The following is a 16351-nucleotide window of genomic DNA, read 5'->3' as shown; positions in this document are numbered from 1 at the left end:
TTTCCACACATTAGTAATTCATTACCATTTCTTAGTAGCATATGGTCCTACAACTACATCCTGTTCCTTCACATAAGTAATCCGTGGCCATGGAATTACCTATATTTTCTTTCAATGCCACCAGACAGACTCTGTAGATTCCGTAATTTGTGTTCTCTAAAACAGCTCCCCTGAAGATTACGTCAGCAAAAATGCTGAAGTCTGAAGTGGATGTGTGAAATTTAATTTAGTAGAATGAAGGTTACTTACTACGGAGCCCCTCTGGTGACATGGTCAAAAAATAAATAAACTGTGGCCACGAAATGAATACAACGTGCGCACGTTATACTAATTCGTGGCCCCGAATTAGGTATAACGTGCGCACGAAATACTAATTCGTTGCCACGAAATAATAACATAAATACGCTCCTTGAGAGCGCATCCTCTATTTGGTGAAAGATATAGGCAGAGAGCGGCTACACGATGGACCGGGACAGTATGATAGAGATTTTTTTTAGGCTAGGAATGAGCTTCTAACGAGGGTGCGCTCAATCACCAAACGTCGCGTTGGGCTTCGCGTCGGGCCTTAGCACACCCCTCCGCCGTTGTAAAATCCCTGTAACCCACGGCTTCTCGGGGCTTATTGCTTTTATAAAACGGTTACCCTTCATATTGCTTATAAAATATAAATTTAATTAAAGAAACACACACATACACAAAATTGTCTGGATCATTGATGTAACGGTTCAGCCCCGCACGTAGTCCGACATAACTGCTAAAACCGTAGAGTTCACCTTTTCCGTTTTTTACACTCGCATAAAACTGACGGAGAATCACATTAAAATCTGTTTTTGTGATTGACTGAAAGTCAATTGTCTGTTTCTTTTCCGCACACCAGCTCTGAAAGCAACGAACAGACCACATTGTCTGTTTTACCGTTGCTTTTTCATTTCTCGACTTCTCCAAATAGTCAATATCCTCTTCAGTGATGTCAGCGTGTCTCCTATCTTCTTTTTCTCCCTTGTCCATTTCCTCCAACCACTCATCAAGGCTCAGGCCATCCAGCAAATCGAAATTTACCACAAAGTCTGACATTTCTTTTCTTTTTTAGCAATTGTAAAAACAATTTACAATGGAACAGGTAAGTTGCGCTCAGAGCTATTGGTTGCTAGGCAACGCTACGCCCATTGACACTGGCGCAGGAATATTTTGTGATGAGGTCTTACCGGGTCTATGTGTGGGTTACACTCAATTTATCACGGCATGGAACGCTGCTCAGCCAATCACAATTAAGGATGAGAAACACCCGTTTTATAAATCATTAATAAGGTCTTCGTGGCCATGAGTTACATGAGTTTTAACTATTTCGCGGACACAGTATAGTAATTCGTGGCCACGAATTAGTATTTCGTGCGCACGTTATACCTAATTCGCGGCCACGAATTAGTATAACGTGCGCACGTTATACTAATTCGGGGCCACGAATTAGTATAACTTGCGCACGTTGTATTCATTTCGTGGCCACAATTTATTTATTTTTTGACCATGTCACCAGAGGGGCTCCGTAACTTACAAAGAGCAAGACTCAGGTAAATGATGAGGGCAGCTTGGAGAAGAAATAGAAGTCCAAAGCTCACTGCAACCTCTCTGTACAGTTGTACACCTGCTGTGTATACATGCACACACGAATAAACACACAAATACACACACGAATACACACACACACTGTGTCTGAATAATTTTTAACATGATCAAGGTTGATTTAGTAATAAAACTATGAAGATGCTTTCATCGACACTGAGGAAGAGGGGTCTTTATAGGTCAGTTGTCATTGTAAAAGAAAGGACATTTTTAAGGAGACCTTAAGCCAGAGAGAAACTTTGACCATAAAGACAGACATATAACTTTCTTGTCACTTGTTGATATTTGGCTTCTCCTTGTGACGCCCGCCGGCTTATCAGCCAGCCAGGAGAGTTGTAGGACGTGCTGGAGACGCTGACAGTGGAGAATGCCCAGCACCCGCCTCCCCTGATCCCTGATTGGCCGCCTTACCCCTCACTCCCCAAACAAGCTGTCCAATCCGGAGAAGAGGCCTCTTTTAAGACAGAGTCATCACCATCATTCGAGGCAGCTGTGGACTGTGGGACACATGCCTGCCAGTTTGAGAAGGATTGTGGATTGTGTGGTTTAGAGACTTTTCTGTGCGAGTTAGAGATTTGGTTTAGTGCTAAATATCTTTTTGTGTTCTGAGCTTTAGTACCGTCCCTGCCTGAAAGAAGGAGGTTTTGTGTTTAGTTTACTAAAAATTTGGTTTTGTTTGTTAGAAGTCCGCCTGAGAGCGTGTCTTTATTTTGTTTGTTAATTAGTCCGCCTGTGAGCGTGTAGCCCGTTTTGGGGACATTTTTGGTTTGTTTGTTTCTTTTGTTACTAAGTAGAGTTAATAATAATTGTTAAATACCCGACAGGGACACTTTGAGTTTGTTTGTTTTGTATTATTTGCCGGTTAAGGGTTGTTCATGTTTTGGAACCCATTTTTGTTAATAAACGTTATTGTATTTCATTTACCCTTGGTCCGGCCATTCCTGTGTTACAGTCCTTTTGACCCCTGGACAAACAGGGGGACGTAACATAGTGGGGGCTTGTCCGGGAGCTTTTTGTAATATTATATATTATTGTATATCACTTTATTAGATAAATGTGTGTGGCGCGTGGTTTGAGTACCCATCGTGGTGCGAGTGGTTGCTCTTACTGCTGCGTGTTTGTGTGGCTCTTTTCAGGCACGGTAGGTAATATTGAACTCAGTTTTGTTGGCATTGTACAGGTAAGGTTAACTGTTAAATTGGTGATATGGCTATGCGACGCGCTCCGTTCGATCTGGATCGGTTCATAGTGGAACCGACTCTGGATTGTCTGGAGGCGTGTCGGAAGGATGATTTAGCCTTAGTAGCTGACCACTACGACATTCCAAGGCTGAAACAAATGCGGAGAAAGGAGTTAATGTCATTAGTGGTGGCAGGCTTGGTGGAACGGCAGGTGCTTCAGGAGCCTGCAGTTGCTGGGAAATCGGAGGATTCTCCTGATGAGTCTGTTCCCTCCACCAGTGGGGGTGGAGAGGAAGCTGAGCAGAAAACTCAGCTGGATCTGGTTGATATGGAGGAGGATAGTGAGAACGGTGATAGGCCTGCGACATCTGTCACGCTTCCCCGTTTTGAGCCTCTTCCACTCGACAGCAGCTCTGGTGCTTCCCCGTTGGGGGCACGGCACAGGCTTAAGCTGGCCAGACTTCGCATGGAAGCCCAGGAGAAGGCCCAGCAGCAGCAATTCCAGTTGAGATCAGAAAGCTGGAAATTGAAGCCGACAAAGCTGTGCGCTTGCAGCAGGTTGAGCTGGATGCCCAGGCCAAAGCCACCGCGCCATGGATCTCTGCTGCACCGTCAGGGTCTCAGAGTCCCGCGGCCCCCTATGACATAGCAAAGTTTGTTCCTTTTGTTCCGGTGTTTGGTAAGTCAGATGTGGACTGTTATTTTCCGGCGTTTGAGCGCATTGCACTTGCGCTGCGGTGGCCGAAAGAATGCTGGCCATTATTGGTACAATGCCGGTTGACTGGTAAAGCTCAGGAGGTTGTAGCAGCGCTCCCTCTTGCAGCTAGCCAGAATTATGAAATTGTGAAAGCCATGGTTCTGAAAGCGTATGCGCTAGTTCCGGAGGCATACTGACAGAAGTTTCGCGCCCACAAGAAGGAATCGTCTCAAACTTTTGTTGAATATGCGCGAGAGAAGAGCACGCTCTTCGATCGCTGGTGTGCTTCTTGTGATGTGACGACTTTTGAAAAGCTTAGAGAACTCATACTGGTTGAGGAGTTTAAGAACCGCTTACCAGAAGGGTTGGTGGTACACCTTAATGAGCACCGAGTGGATAACATAACTTCTGCGGCCACGTTAGCCGATGAATACGTGCTCACTCACAAAGTGGTGTTTTCGGCTCCAGCCAAACCCACATTTAGAAAAACAACCGAAATTGTGAAAGTGAGAAAACCTGACGACAGGAAATGTTTTTACTGTCAGAAGCCTGGTCATTTAATAGCCAACTGTTGACTGTTGGCTCAGAAAGAACAAAACCCAGTTGTACAGAAAGAAGTTGGTTTTATAAATTGCCAAAAACACGCTCTGGGAATGTTTTCCTGTTGACACTGATGTGTACAGCAACGCGATATCCGGAAGCCATCCCACTACGCCGAATAACTGCTAGATCAGTGACTAAAGCTTTGGTAAAGTTCTTTTCATCATTTGGGCTCCCGCTTGTAATCCAGACTGACCAGGGGACTAATTTCACGTCTAAAGTGTTTGCTCAGGTGCTGCGTGAGCTAAACATTCGTCACATAACCTCTAGTGCATACCACCCGCAGAGCCAGGGAGCTCTGGAGAGGTGGCATCAAACATTAAAGGCGATGTTACGTAAATATTGTTGTGCCGACAACAAACATTGGGATGAAGGAGCCCCATACGCATTGTTCGCTGCTCGTCAGGCCCCGCAGGAATCTTTAGGGTTCAGTCCTGCCGAGTTAGTTTTCGGGCACAGCCTTCGTGGACCCCTCAAACTCCTCAAGGAGGAGTTGTTAGATCTACGAACGACTCCGAACCGTAACGTTCTAGACTTTGTGACAACCTTCCGCAATCGTCTTATTCACGCTCGTGAATTCGCAGCAGCTACACTGAAAGAGTCACAAAGTACCATGAAACGCAAGTATGATAAAACAGCTGTCACTAGACATTTTAGAGAAGGAGAGAAGGTTTTGGTGTTGCTCCCTCGCTCCAGTACTGCCCTGTCTGCTCGCTTTTCAGGGCTGTATGTTATTCGCAAGCAGCTAAGTGACACTGATCACATAATAGCGACTTCCGATCGGAAACGGAAGACGAGAGTCTGCCATGTCAACATGCTTAAACCGTACAGGTCCCGTGAAACAGAAGTGGTGAGCGAACGAAACTCTGGTGATATTTCGGATAGTGTTGCGTTAGTGGTAACCGGTTCAACTAAAACGGATGCTGGACTACCCCCGCGAGTAGAGGCCGTGTTAACACCTCGTCTACCAAATTCCCAGATGCTGGAAGCCTTGCCGGCAGCGCTGCAGCATCTGTCTAAAGAACAGAGGGCCGATGTGTTAAGTCTAGTTTCTAACTACTCAGGTTTGTTCAATGACGTGCCAACACAAACCACCATTGTCAAACACGACATTGATGTGCAAGGGGCTGTCCCCATCAAGCAACATTCGTACGGTGCCAATCCAACCAAACGCGCGTTAATGGAAAATTAAACTGAGTATTTGTTAAGACATAGTTTGGCGAAGCGCAGTCATAGCTCTTGGAGTTCCCCCTGTTTAGTAGAGATGAAGCCCGATGGATCATCCCGGTTCATCACGGATTACCGTAAAGTGAACTCGGTAACCGTACCTGACGCATACCCCCTTCCGCGGGTAGATGACTGTATTGATGCTGTAGGTTCAGCACAATTTGTGAGTAAGTTAGATTTACTGAAGGGTTATTGGCAGGTTCCCCTTACAGACAGGGCATTGGAGATATCTGCCTTCGTGACCCCGGATCAGTTTCTTCAGTACACTGTGATGGCGTTCGGTATGTGCAACGCCCCAGCCACCTTTCAGCGTTTAGTTGACACCCTATTTGGAGATGTTCCCCATTGTAGTGCTTACTTAGACGACGTGGTTGTTCATACGGATACCTGGGAGGAACATATGGCTACGCTGACTGACATATTTTCACGGTTACAAGATGCGTCTTTGACCCTGAATTTAGCTAAATGTGAATTTGGAAAAGCCACTGTCACATATTTGGGTCGCCAGGTGGGACAGGGGGAAGTCCGACCGATAGCCGCAAAAATAGCGGCTATGGCAGCTTACCCTGTCCCTGACTCTCGGAAAGCGTTGCGCAGGTTTTTGGATGTCACCGGGTATTACCGCTCATTTTGCAGAAATTATGCCACAGTAGTTGACCCGTTAACCACGCTGATGAGTCCCCAACGCAAATTCCAGTGGACTCCAGAATGCCAACATGCGTTCGAAAGTGTAAAGGCTTTATTAGTACACGCTCCTGTGTTAAGGGAGCCGGACTTGGGCCGGCCCTTCAAGTTAGATGTAGATGCTAGTGCTGTGGGGGCGGGTGCCGTGCTTCTGCAGACCGGTCCTGATGGCATTGACCATCCCGTGAGTTACTACTCGAGGAAGTTCAACCGGCACCAGCTCCATTATTCTACTATAGAGAAGGAGACGTTGTCATTGGTGTTGGCGCTTCAGCACTTTGAGGTTTATGTGGGATCTTCTCCTGTGCCGGTCCGCGTGTTCTCCGATCACAACCCCTCTTACCTTCCTGAGTCGCATGTACAATCACAACCAGCGGCTGATGCGCTGGGCACTGATCGTACAAGAATACAACATTGAGATTCATCACAAAAAGGGAGTAGAGAATCTCTTTGCTGATGCCCTCTCCAGGGTTTAGAGAAATGTGAATATGTGTGATTTAACCTTTGCATTGTGTGGAAAAATGGTGTATTCAGGTGGTGAAGACTGACATGTTTAAGAAGCCATGTCTTAAGGGGGGGAGTGTGACGCCCGCCGGCTTATCAGCCAGCCAGGAGAGTTGTAGGACGTGCTGGAGACGCTGACAGTGGAGAATGCCCAGCACCCGCCTCCCCTGATCCCTGATTGGCCGCCTTACCCCTCACTCCCCAAACAAGCTGTCCAATCCGGAGAAGAGGCCTCCTTTAAGACAGAGTCATCACCATCATTCGAGGCAGCTGTGGACTGTGGGACACATGCCTGCCAGTTTGAGAAGGATTGTGGATTGTGTGGTTTAGAGACTTTTCTGTGCAAGTTAGAGATTTGGTTTAGTGCTAAATACCTTTTTGTGTTCTGAGCTTTAGTACCGTCCCTGCCTGAAAGAAGGAGGTTTTGTGTTTAGTTTACTAGGAGTTTGGTTTGTTTGTTAGAAGTCCGCCTGAGAGCGTGTGTTTATTTTGTTTGTTAATTAGTCCGCCTGTGAGCTTGTAGCCCGTTTTGGGGACATTTTTGGTTTGTTTGTTTCTTTTGTTACTAAGTAGAGTTAATAATAATTGTTAAATACCCGACAGGGACACTTTGAGTTTGTTTGTTTTGTATTATTTGCCGGTTAAGGGTTGTTCATGTTTTGGAACCCATTTTTGTTAATAAACATTATTGTATTTCATTTACCCTTGGTCCGGCCATTCCTGTGTTACAGTCCTTTTGACCCCTGGACAAACAGGGGGACGTAACATCCTAATGAGACATTACTATTAATTTAAGCGTATCGGACTAGTGGAAAGTTTAACAGGAAGTGGCATAATCATGATTTCTGGGTCACAAAATAAATAAATACAAAAATAAATTAATACTACATTTTGCAGCTGGATTATAAACCTCCTTGACAGCATATAAATGCGAGGAGAAATTCCACAGAACAAGCACTGGTCACAAGATTTTTTTGTAAATATGAGCAAGTGTTTGGGGGAGCTGGCAATCTATGGAGTTCTAAGGGTTAAAAGGTTAATATTAAGACCGGTGTACATGTCATTTTTATGTTTCAATCTCTAAATTATTGCACATATGTCAAACTGGTCCAGCAAAGGGCCGTGTGGCTGCAGGTTTTTGTTCCAACCAAGCAGCAGCACACCAGATTTGACTGATTCAATCAACTGATCTCAGTCTTCAGACAGCTGATTGGTCAAACTGTGTGCTCTTGGCTGGCTGGAACAAAAACCTGCAGCCACACGGCCCTTTGCTGGACCAGTTTGACATGCCTGATTCAGAGGATTCTGGTCTCACCTGGTGCTGCAGAAGTCACTTTACTGTTTTCATCTGGATTCATCTTCAATCCATCATTTCTGGCTGAAGTAAACATCAGGTTTTCTTTTGCTGTGGACATTTCATATTTCTCTGTATGGAAAACCATTTCTGTACTTGAAATACTGGGGAGTGATAAAAGTGTTGGTTAAGTTTCTTTTTCTTCCAAATGCTTTTAGTCTGTGACTCAGTTCTCCTTTTATTATCCTCCTTAAAACCCAATTCTTCCTCATTTCCAGTAAGTATCCCCTTTTTTCCCCACTTAGCAATTTCACAAGAAGCCCAGGTTTCAGCAAAATTTAAAAAAATGTGTGAGAACTAAACTTATGTTAAGAAACATATTTACTCTATAATTCCCTCGAAGCACAAGCAGACACAAGTAGCTTTCAGGTAACTGGTTTATTTGAAGACTTCTCCAATTTCACTGTGAAAACTGATCAAAAATATTAAAAGAAAAAAAAGAAGATACAGTGTCAGTTTGACATAAAAATAACATGCACAGCTTGCAAATACCCTTTTGCTAAAGTGAAATACAAACTAAACAAACAAGCACCTCGTTGGCTGCATGCTCCTTGCAAGGGAATTTTCAGTCTTCAGGAAATATCAAAATCCTTTACATCCTGCAGCATATCTCTTATACCATTACGGGTGCATGCTAGTTGTTTATCTTTTACTTTAATGAGAGAAGCTCAACCGGATATAACTTGGGGTGTGTCAAAAGAAATGCACAAATACTTTACTCTTCTGTTACGTAATAAATTAAACTTGAAATTCTTAATTATTTACTTGTTACAAAAAAGAAACAGAAACATACAATATTGGAAATAAAATAAGTATTTTAGACAACATGACTGTCACAGTTATATACTCAGCTTTCAAAGTTTTGGTTCACATATTTTACACCTAGCTTAACTTGTTTTTCCACACTCTTTTAACTGATTTTATTTAACTACACATCAGTGTAGAAGAAACGTCCTTATTATTCTTTATTAATCATTATTAATATTAATCATATTTTTTATTCACTTCATTAATCTTAAAGATTTTTTTTAATTATAATTGTTATAGTCTTTAACCATTTCTAGCCATCTTTTTGCATGATCTTTTTCTAAGTATATACTTATGTGTTTTTCTAAGTACAAGTGATGACCTGAGATAAGACTGATCCCTGACAACACGGGGTAGAAAACAGCTTCTTTGCTCTTTAGAGCCAGGCCAGTCTATATTTTTCTTTTCCTTATCAAACTTTATTAAACTTCCCTCATCCAGACTCCTGGTAATTAATTTTTCTGATTTTGCGAGTGACCAAAGAAGACCCAGCAACAGTGTATCTGTATCCAGTGTTTCAGCCTCCGTTTTTGAAAAAGGAACCCTTGTTCGGTTTTCTGGAAGTGACTGTCGAAATCAACAAACTCAAATCTAGAAAATAAGTCTGGTGAGTTGAAGTGGTCTTTAATTAGGTTTTAGATGGTAAGGAAGAGGGTTGAGGGCTTGGGAGTTGTTCCAAGTCCAAACATAGACTGTCGTTTCAGTTATTTATTTTTTAAATTTTTTTACCAGGAAATTTCCACATTCAGGCAATTATCACCACCAAGCACCCCGTCTTTGCTATACACTACCCGGCCACTTTATAAGGTATAATTCAATTGTACCACTCATTACAAACAAGTTATGCAGAACACCGTCTCTGAATATACAAAATGTTGAACCTTGAGGTAGATGGGCAACACACACTGGGTCACACTCTTGTCAGCTATAAACAAGAAACTGACGCTACAATTTGCACAGGCCCACAAAGACTGGACAACAGGAGATTGGTAACCATTGCCTGTTCTGATAAGTCTGATTTCAGATGTGGCATTCAGATGATGGGATCAGAAACTGGGTTAAACAACATGAAAGCATGGATGTCCTGCCTTGTACTTGGCTCAGGCTGCTGGTGGTGATGTAATAGTTTGGGACAGAGCTAGAATTCCAGTGGGCCTTTCAAGGGAGCTTTTTTTTTGGGCATGCACCACAACTTTGCAAGTTACGTGCACGTGCATGTATATTAGAGCACCTAGTGTGGTCAAAAATATGGTTACTGCCAAAAACCTTTTTACAATTGTATTGTTAATCAGAAACAGGGATGGAAAGCTATTCTTTTAACAACCACAATAAGAAGCAGATCAAGTGGTGTGTGGATGCTCCGAGTACACACCAAACATGGCTGCTGTCCATGGTACTGAAGAAAAACTGAACAGGTCACCTGCATTGTTTTTTCTAACACATCTTTTCCTTCCTTTCGCCTCACTATTAATGTGCTTGGACACAGAGCTCTTTGAACAGCCCGCCTCTTTAGCAATGACCTTTTGTGTCTTGCCCTCCTTGTACAAGGTGTCAGTGGTCGTCTTTTGGACAACTGTCAGGTCAGCAGTCTTCCCCATCATTGTGTAGCAAACAGAACTAGACTGAGGGACCATTAAAAGGCCTTTGCAGGTGTTTTGAGTTATTAGCTGATTAGAGGTCAGGTGATCAGGTGTCTTCACTATTGAACATTTCCACAATACTCAAATTTTCTGGGATACTCAATTTGGGATTTCCATTAGTTGTCAGTTATAATCATCGAAATTAAATTAAATAAACATTTGAAATATGTCAGTCTGTGAGGAATGAATGTCGACATTATAAGTTTCACTTTTTGAATGGAATTACTGAAATAAATAAACTTTATCATGATATTCTAATTTTATGATGAGCACCTTGTTGTTGTTGTTTTACAAGATTATTTTGTACTTTGTAATTGTTTTCTCACATTTTTTATATCTCATTTCCACCAGTATGTTACTTAGCTTAAACAAATTAAAAAAATATATAAGAAACAATCATGCCAAAATACATTTATACCACAGTACACTTACTTCTTCTTTTTTGTACCAATGAACCCAAATTAAGTTGCAATTATTATTATTATTATTATTATTATTATTATATATTTTGCTTATCCCAGAATATACATTTAAAATTCAATTATGTTTAAATTACAAATACACTTTATTCAATCCGGGTTTGTACTTTAAAGTAAAATGAAATTTTCAGCCCTATTACAGGGTCACAAAGCAATGAGACTGGAGCCTGTTCCAGATTACATTATGCAACAGGTTGCCAGACAATCTTATGGACACAGAGAAACACAAGGTAACTACTGTGAATTAAGAGGAAGAAGAAGAAAAGAAGGTAGCACTTTATAATAACTACACCTTATTTAGCATTAATTAATCATGAATAAATACTTAGTTAATGTTGAAATAATACTTTATTAAGGATAACTCTTACTTAACAAGCTATTAATTAACACATTACTTAGTGCTTTGCTACTAATGACTAAAAACATGAATAACACATGAATAACTGGTTTCTTCATGTTTAATAAACCATAAACTAATGCTTTGTAAATGCCCATATATATGCTTATGCAGACAGTTAATAATAGTTTATTAATGCATTTTTGTGAATGCTTCTAAAGTGAAAACTATTTATGCTTTATTAAGTATTTGTTAAGGTGGACTGACACTGAACTGCCACAAGTCCCTTTTACAACATCATTTAGACATGTATTAATGATTAAGGAAGGTCTAACTACATCCTGCAATGCATTATTAATTCAGGCATATGCTAATACTTAGTTAAGCTATTTATGTTAAATAAGGTGTAGCTATTATAAAGTACTATCACTGTATTAATGTATCACCCAAAAATCAATCCATGACACTGAAATGAACATATTCTTTGTATTTAAATTTGGTACAAATATTACAAAAATAATAATAATCAAAACATTGACCATGCCAACAGAAGCAACAAAATTTCCATTGTGCATTCATAAAAATACAAAAATATGTATCACAGTCAATTAAGACAGTTGCTTTCCTAATCTAATAAATAAAACAATACTAAATAAGTAAAGACACATGTAAAATAAATCTCTGAAACACTAAAACACTGAACAGCTGTGTTTTTCTTTAGAACAGTGTTTTTTTAAACGGCTGTACACATACCATGTTACAGAACATATTCAGGCAGTTTTCAGTGTTACACTGCATTTGTTCTAATTTAGATTTTGACAGACATTTTTGTATGTGGTACTTGGAGTGTGAAGTTAGTGAACCACTGCTTTACAACATTATTTATACTTTCTTGCAATGTCATGTATTAATCTTCCAAATGACCCACCTGGATGTTTCTTTGCAAGCCATTCATTCCATTCTATGACAGCAAGGTGATCGGAAAGCAAAGTGTCAGTGCGATTCCCCCTAAGCCTCCAGACCTGCTCTTTGTATGACCTCCATGCCCGCTCTATGTGTTGTGTATGTGCGCCTGTGTTGGGGTCCACATAAAACATGCTGTGGTTAACTGTGTGATGGTTGTACCCTAAAGCAGTGAGAGTTCTGTAGGCACGCCACTGATCGCTGATTATTGATGACCCCAACCTCACATGATGAGCAATCAAAGGAACTAAATGCCTCCTGGACCTTTGCTCCACAACACGCAAAACAGGCTTGTGGTTTCTTTGGTCATCATGTTTGACACCCAACATCCCAAAGACCCACTTTTTTCTCTTCCATCCACCAGCCATTCGTCCTCTTCCATACTAAAACAAAAAATAAAGACAAATAAGTACTTCATTATTTTGCTGAATGTCACAGGACCTTAATTATTATTAACAACATAAATGCACCTTTCTCTTGTGCCGAAAATGGCTTTCATCAATGACCACAAACTCCCGTGCTCCTCCAATAAGTTGACCTGTGCGTCTTCTCATCCTCTCAACTGCTGTCACACAGATGTTCCTTATTGTTTTGGCCATTCTGCTCAGTGTTGTGGAACTGGCAGCAATAGAGTCGTCCATCATGTCAATCTGCCTCAACCTTAGGCCCTGGGCAAATCTAAAAATACAAAATAGAAAAGTCAGTTTAAGTACAACACAATATTTGTGGTCATTATTTTTTTACCAACCTGTACATAAAAGTTATCCACTTTCTTAAGGTTACTTTGGATCTGGAGAAGATTGACTTGTTTCTAATTGATGTGTGTTTGGGCCTCCCCTGGTGTTCTGGATGGCTGCAAATCCTATTTCAAACACAAGGAAAAAAAGAAAAATAATATAATCAATATAAAATATGTAGAAAATTATTAATTAAAATTCAGTAAATGAGTACAGAGATGGGCAAATAATGTAGATGGAGATCAGGGCTATTTGAAGTGTCAACAGTTATTTGAAGTGTCTTTAAGAGCTTAAAATCTTTTCCCAATGTAACCAGAAAAAATCACCAAAAGCTTCACAAGGCTTAATTTTCAAATTGTAAAAAATTTAATAATTTCAGTAGTCCAAATTATAGAATCAGACACACATTTTATATTCAGCAAGCACAATATACTGTTATTCTAAATTGTATTAAACTACTGAATGACAATAACAAAATTTCTTACCAGGCATACTGATCTCCAGTGTTTGATCTTGTCTTCAGCTTCATGAACCGATGACAGCTTTTACACTTCATTTTTCTTTTGAGCAAATTCTTCTTCTGGAGCCACTTGATGAGTGCTAATGACTTTCTTTTTGTCATCTCGCCATTTATAAACCTCCTAAACTCCGTGAATCGGGTCATTTGTGGTCATAAAATGTTTTTAAGTTTTTATTAAAATATTATTAATTTTTACAACCTATACCTATCCCTGATCATGTCCCTGATAGACCACCACTGGTCATGGATGTATTCCATGCCACTGGTGCGGTGCCTTGCGCATGCGCTGCAAATGACTCCCGCTCGAATCCTCCGTCTCGCTTTTATGACGTCATCAAAAGTGGACGAGACGTCTCGCGTGGATGAAGAAACTTGTGCTAAAAATATGCCGAAAGCCAACCGTAAAGGTGTTAAGACTCGTGCCACCAGTGAGGAGATGGGGTCAGAGACGGCGGACAGTGAAGCAAACAGTAAGCCATTTTTTGTTTGTCACAGTACTGGCGAATTGCTAAGCTAGCGGTTAATTAGCTTTGGGAACGGCGACCATGGGGTCACTCATAAGTGATGGCCAGCACTTAACCCCGCTGTCACTAAAGCAGCTCGACCCGGAGTGCATTTATATAGTTGTATTTATTTCATACCAATCCGTATAAATTTACTTCGTGAGGCTCAGTGTATAATCTGCTCCTTTTTTTATTCAAAATGGCCATTAATCATTTTATTATCTGTACATTGTTTATGATAAAACAATTAGTAACGGAATAGATTTATATTACGTTTATAATGTCTTTATAATGTTATTAACAGAAGATTTATAGATATTAGAAATTAGTTGTCTTTGATTTTTATTAATGGTTTTTGTGCTCTCTGTCTCAGGTGTTTCAATGGCTCCAACTGCAATGTTAGTAGAAAAAAGAAGGTCACAGGAAATTAAAATACTGGAAATGAAGGTGGGATACCAAACTGAAAAAATTGAAGAGCTTACTAAAGAACGAGACTTTCTGAAAGACCAGTTAGCATCAGGTAAATCCTTTTCACTAATGTAACCAGTATATGCAGCAGTGCCTATGTGTATTTTTAAAGTTGTGTTAACATGAGAATGATGCAGTAAAGTGAGCACAAGTAGATTTTACTATTTTTATTTATAATATCTATTATCTTTGTCACATATATTTTTACAGTTCTTAAAAAGGACACCAGCTCTAAAAGGGACACCAGCTCTAAAAAGGACTCTGAAGATACCATAAGCCTTTCCTCTGACGCAGCATCAGATTCAGAGTCATCTGAGTATTGCTCCTCACTGCTGTCATCAGATGAGGAGGACCAGAAGAAGAAGAAAAGGAAGAGGACTAAAACCAAGGTGAAGAAGGAAAATAAGTCAAAGAAGACTGAGGAGAAAGACTGTCTGAGAGGTAAAATGTTATTAATATTTTTATCCTTTTATTTTTATTTCTTAGTTAGTATTATGAGGTGTGACTGTTTTGACATTTCGTGTTTTTTTTTTCTACTTGCTATTCCAGCTCAGACCCCAAACCAGGTGGTGTCCCGGTACCAACGTCTGCTCAAGCTGTTCAGGAGAAGTGGGACAATGGCTGGAGCATTTAAGCGCTATGGAGTCGACCGCAACACCATCGTGGTAACAGCTCCCATCGCAGAGCTGTCCATAGCTGCACCCAACAAATATAGGGAAGTCCTAAAAACCTACAATAGTCAGGTTAAGCTCTGTGTGTTTGCAGCACAATGTGCATTTGCAATCACAGAGGATGCAGAGATAGAACAGCTAGTTAAAGACTACAAGACTAATGGGAAGCTACTGCCATTTAAAACAAAGTAATGAAAGATTATAATAGTTTACAGTTCATTGATTTCAGTTCTGTTTACAAGAATTTGCACTAATGGGATATTGTTACCTCAAGAAAGTACTGTATGTCAGACTTATGTTAAGTATACACTGAAAATATATTTTTGTTGGGTTAATGATAATGTTGTTAAGCTATGCAAGTTTTAATGGCACTTTTCTTTGTTTTAAAACATGTAAGAATGTACATTGTCTACATATATTTTTATTTGTGTACAATTCTATAAATACACAAATTTTGGATGCACATCTTTGTGGTTATTGAGTGTTTTGTCTACCTTAACAAATACTTAATAAAGCATAAGTAGTCTTCACTTTAGTATTGTTCACATAAATAGCTTAACTAAGTATTAGCATATGCCTGAATTAATAATGCATTGCAGGATGTAGTTAGACCTTCCTTAATCATTAATACATGTCTAAATGATGTTGTAAAAGGGACTTGTGGCAGTTCAGTGTCAGTCCACCTTAACAAATACTTAATAAAGCATAAATAGTTTTCACTTTAGAAGCATTCACAAAAATGCATTAATAAACTATTATTAACTGTCTGCATAAGCATATATATGGGCATTTACAAAGCATTAGTTTATGGTTTATTAAACATGAAGAAACCAGCTATTCATGTGTTATTCATGTTTTTAGTCATTAGTAGCAAAGCACTAAGTAATGTGTTGATTAATAGCTTGTTAAGTAAGAGTTACCCTTAATAAAGTATTATTTCAACATTAACTAAGTATTTATTCATGATTAATTAATGCTAAATAAGGTGTAGTTATTATAAAGTGCTACCGAAAAGAAATTTAATGCCTTCTCACTTTGGAAGCACAGAAAAGGCCAACAGAAGAGAACGACTGAGAAAACTGTCAAATGAACAATGAATCAAATTATGAACAAAAAGGAAAAAGAAAGTACCATTAATAAAAAAAAGGGAAATTAAAGTCAGCAGTTTCATGGCTGGTCTTACATCTGAGTCTTCTTTTTGAAGGTCATGTAATGTTTTCTGCCCTTTGGTTCTCTTATGACTAAATATTCTCATTCCCAACTTAAAGCTGTATGTTGCCAGTTACCTTTCTGCAGCAGTAAGTAATGCACCGGCTGCACTGATAACAAACTGACAGGAAAACATTTTCCTTGTTTTTT

The 16351-nt window shown here is 40.1% G+C and overlaps 3 protein-coding genes across 3 annotated transcripts in view; 1 reads left to right on the top strand and 2 right to left on the bottom strand.

Moving 5' to 3' along the window:
* The window catches only part of LOC121637766 (paramyosin-like), a 132750-nt gene that overhangs the window by 69543 nt on the left and 46856 nt on the right, over positions 1 to 16351 (bottom strand). The gene's annotated exons all lie outside the window — the stretch shown is intronic.
* Positions 11171 to 13559, bottom strand: LOC121637767. Its single transcript, XM_041982036.1, has 4 exons — positions 13316 to 13559; positions 12842 to 12955; positions 12564 to 12771; positions 11171 to 12476 (listed from the first exon to the last, which is right to left on the bottom strand). Exons 1-4 carry the CDS (start codon positions 13492 to 13494, stop codon positions 12009 to 12011), a joined length of 969 nt encoding a protein of 322 aa, XP_041837970.1. The 5' UTR covers positions 13495 to 13559; the 3' UTR covers positions 11171 to 12008.
* Positions 13568 to 15345, top strand: LOC121637768 (coiled-coil domain-containing protein 106-like). Its single transcript, XM_041982037.1, has 4 exons — positions 13568 to 13820; positions 14227 to 14373; positions 14532 to 14762; positions 14871 to 15345. Exons 1-4 carry the CDS (start codon positions 13568 to 13570, stop codon positions 15182 to 15184), a joined length of 945 nt encoding a protein of 314 aa, XP_041837971.1. The 3' UTR covers positions 15185 to 15345.

The sequence above is a fragment of the Melanotaenia boesemani genome, chromosome 4 (genome assembly GCF_017639745.1).
Source record: "Melanotaenia boesemani isolate fMelBoe1 chromosome 4, fMelBoe1.pri, whole genome shotgun sequence".
In the NCBI taxonomy this organism is placed as follows: domain Eukaryota; kingdom Metazoa; phylum Chordata; class Actinopteri; order Atheriniformes; family Melanotaeniidae; genus Melanotaenia; species Melanotaenia boesemani.
The sequence above is the reverse complement of the archived record's forward strand: the minus strand, read 5'-3'. Positions and strand labels throughout refer to the sequence as shown.

Coding starts and splice junctions, on each gene's coding strand:
- LOC121637767 (XM_041982036.1), bottom strand. CDS start 13,494: ATGACCCGATTCACGGAGTTTAGGAGGTTTATAAATGGCGAGATGACA. Junction 12,772..12,841: donor TGGATAACTTTTATGTACAG/GTTGGTAAAAAA, acceptor TTGTATTTTTAG/ATTTGCCCAGGGCCTAAGGT. Junction 12,477..12,563: donor ATTTTCGGCACAAGAGAAAG/GTGCATTTATGT, acceptor TTTTTGTTTTAG/TATGGAAGAGGACGAATGGC.
- LOC121637768 (XM_041982037.1), top strand. CDS start 13,568: ATGTCCCTGATAGACCACCACTGGTCATGGATGTATTCCATGCCACTG. Junction 13,821..14,226: donor GGCGGACAGTGAAGCAAACA/GTAAGCCATTTT, acceptor TCTCTGTCTCAG/GTGTTTCAATGGCTCCAACT. Junction 14,763..14,870: donor GGAGAAAGACTGTCTGAGAG/GTAAAATGTTAT, acceptor TTGCTATTCCAG/CTCAGACCCCAAACCAGGTG.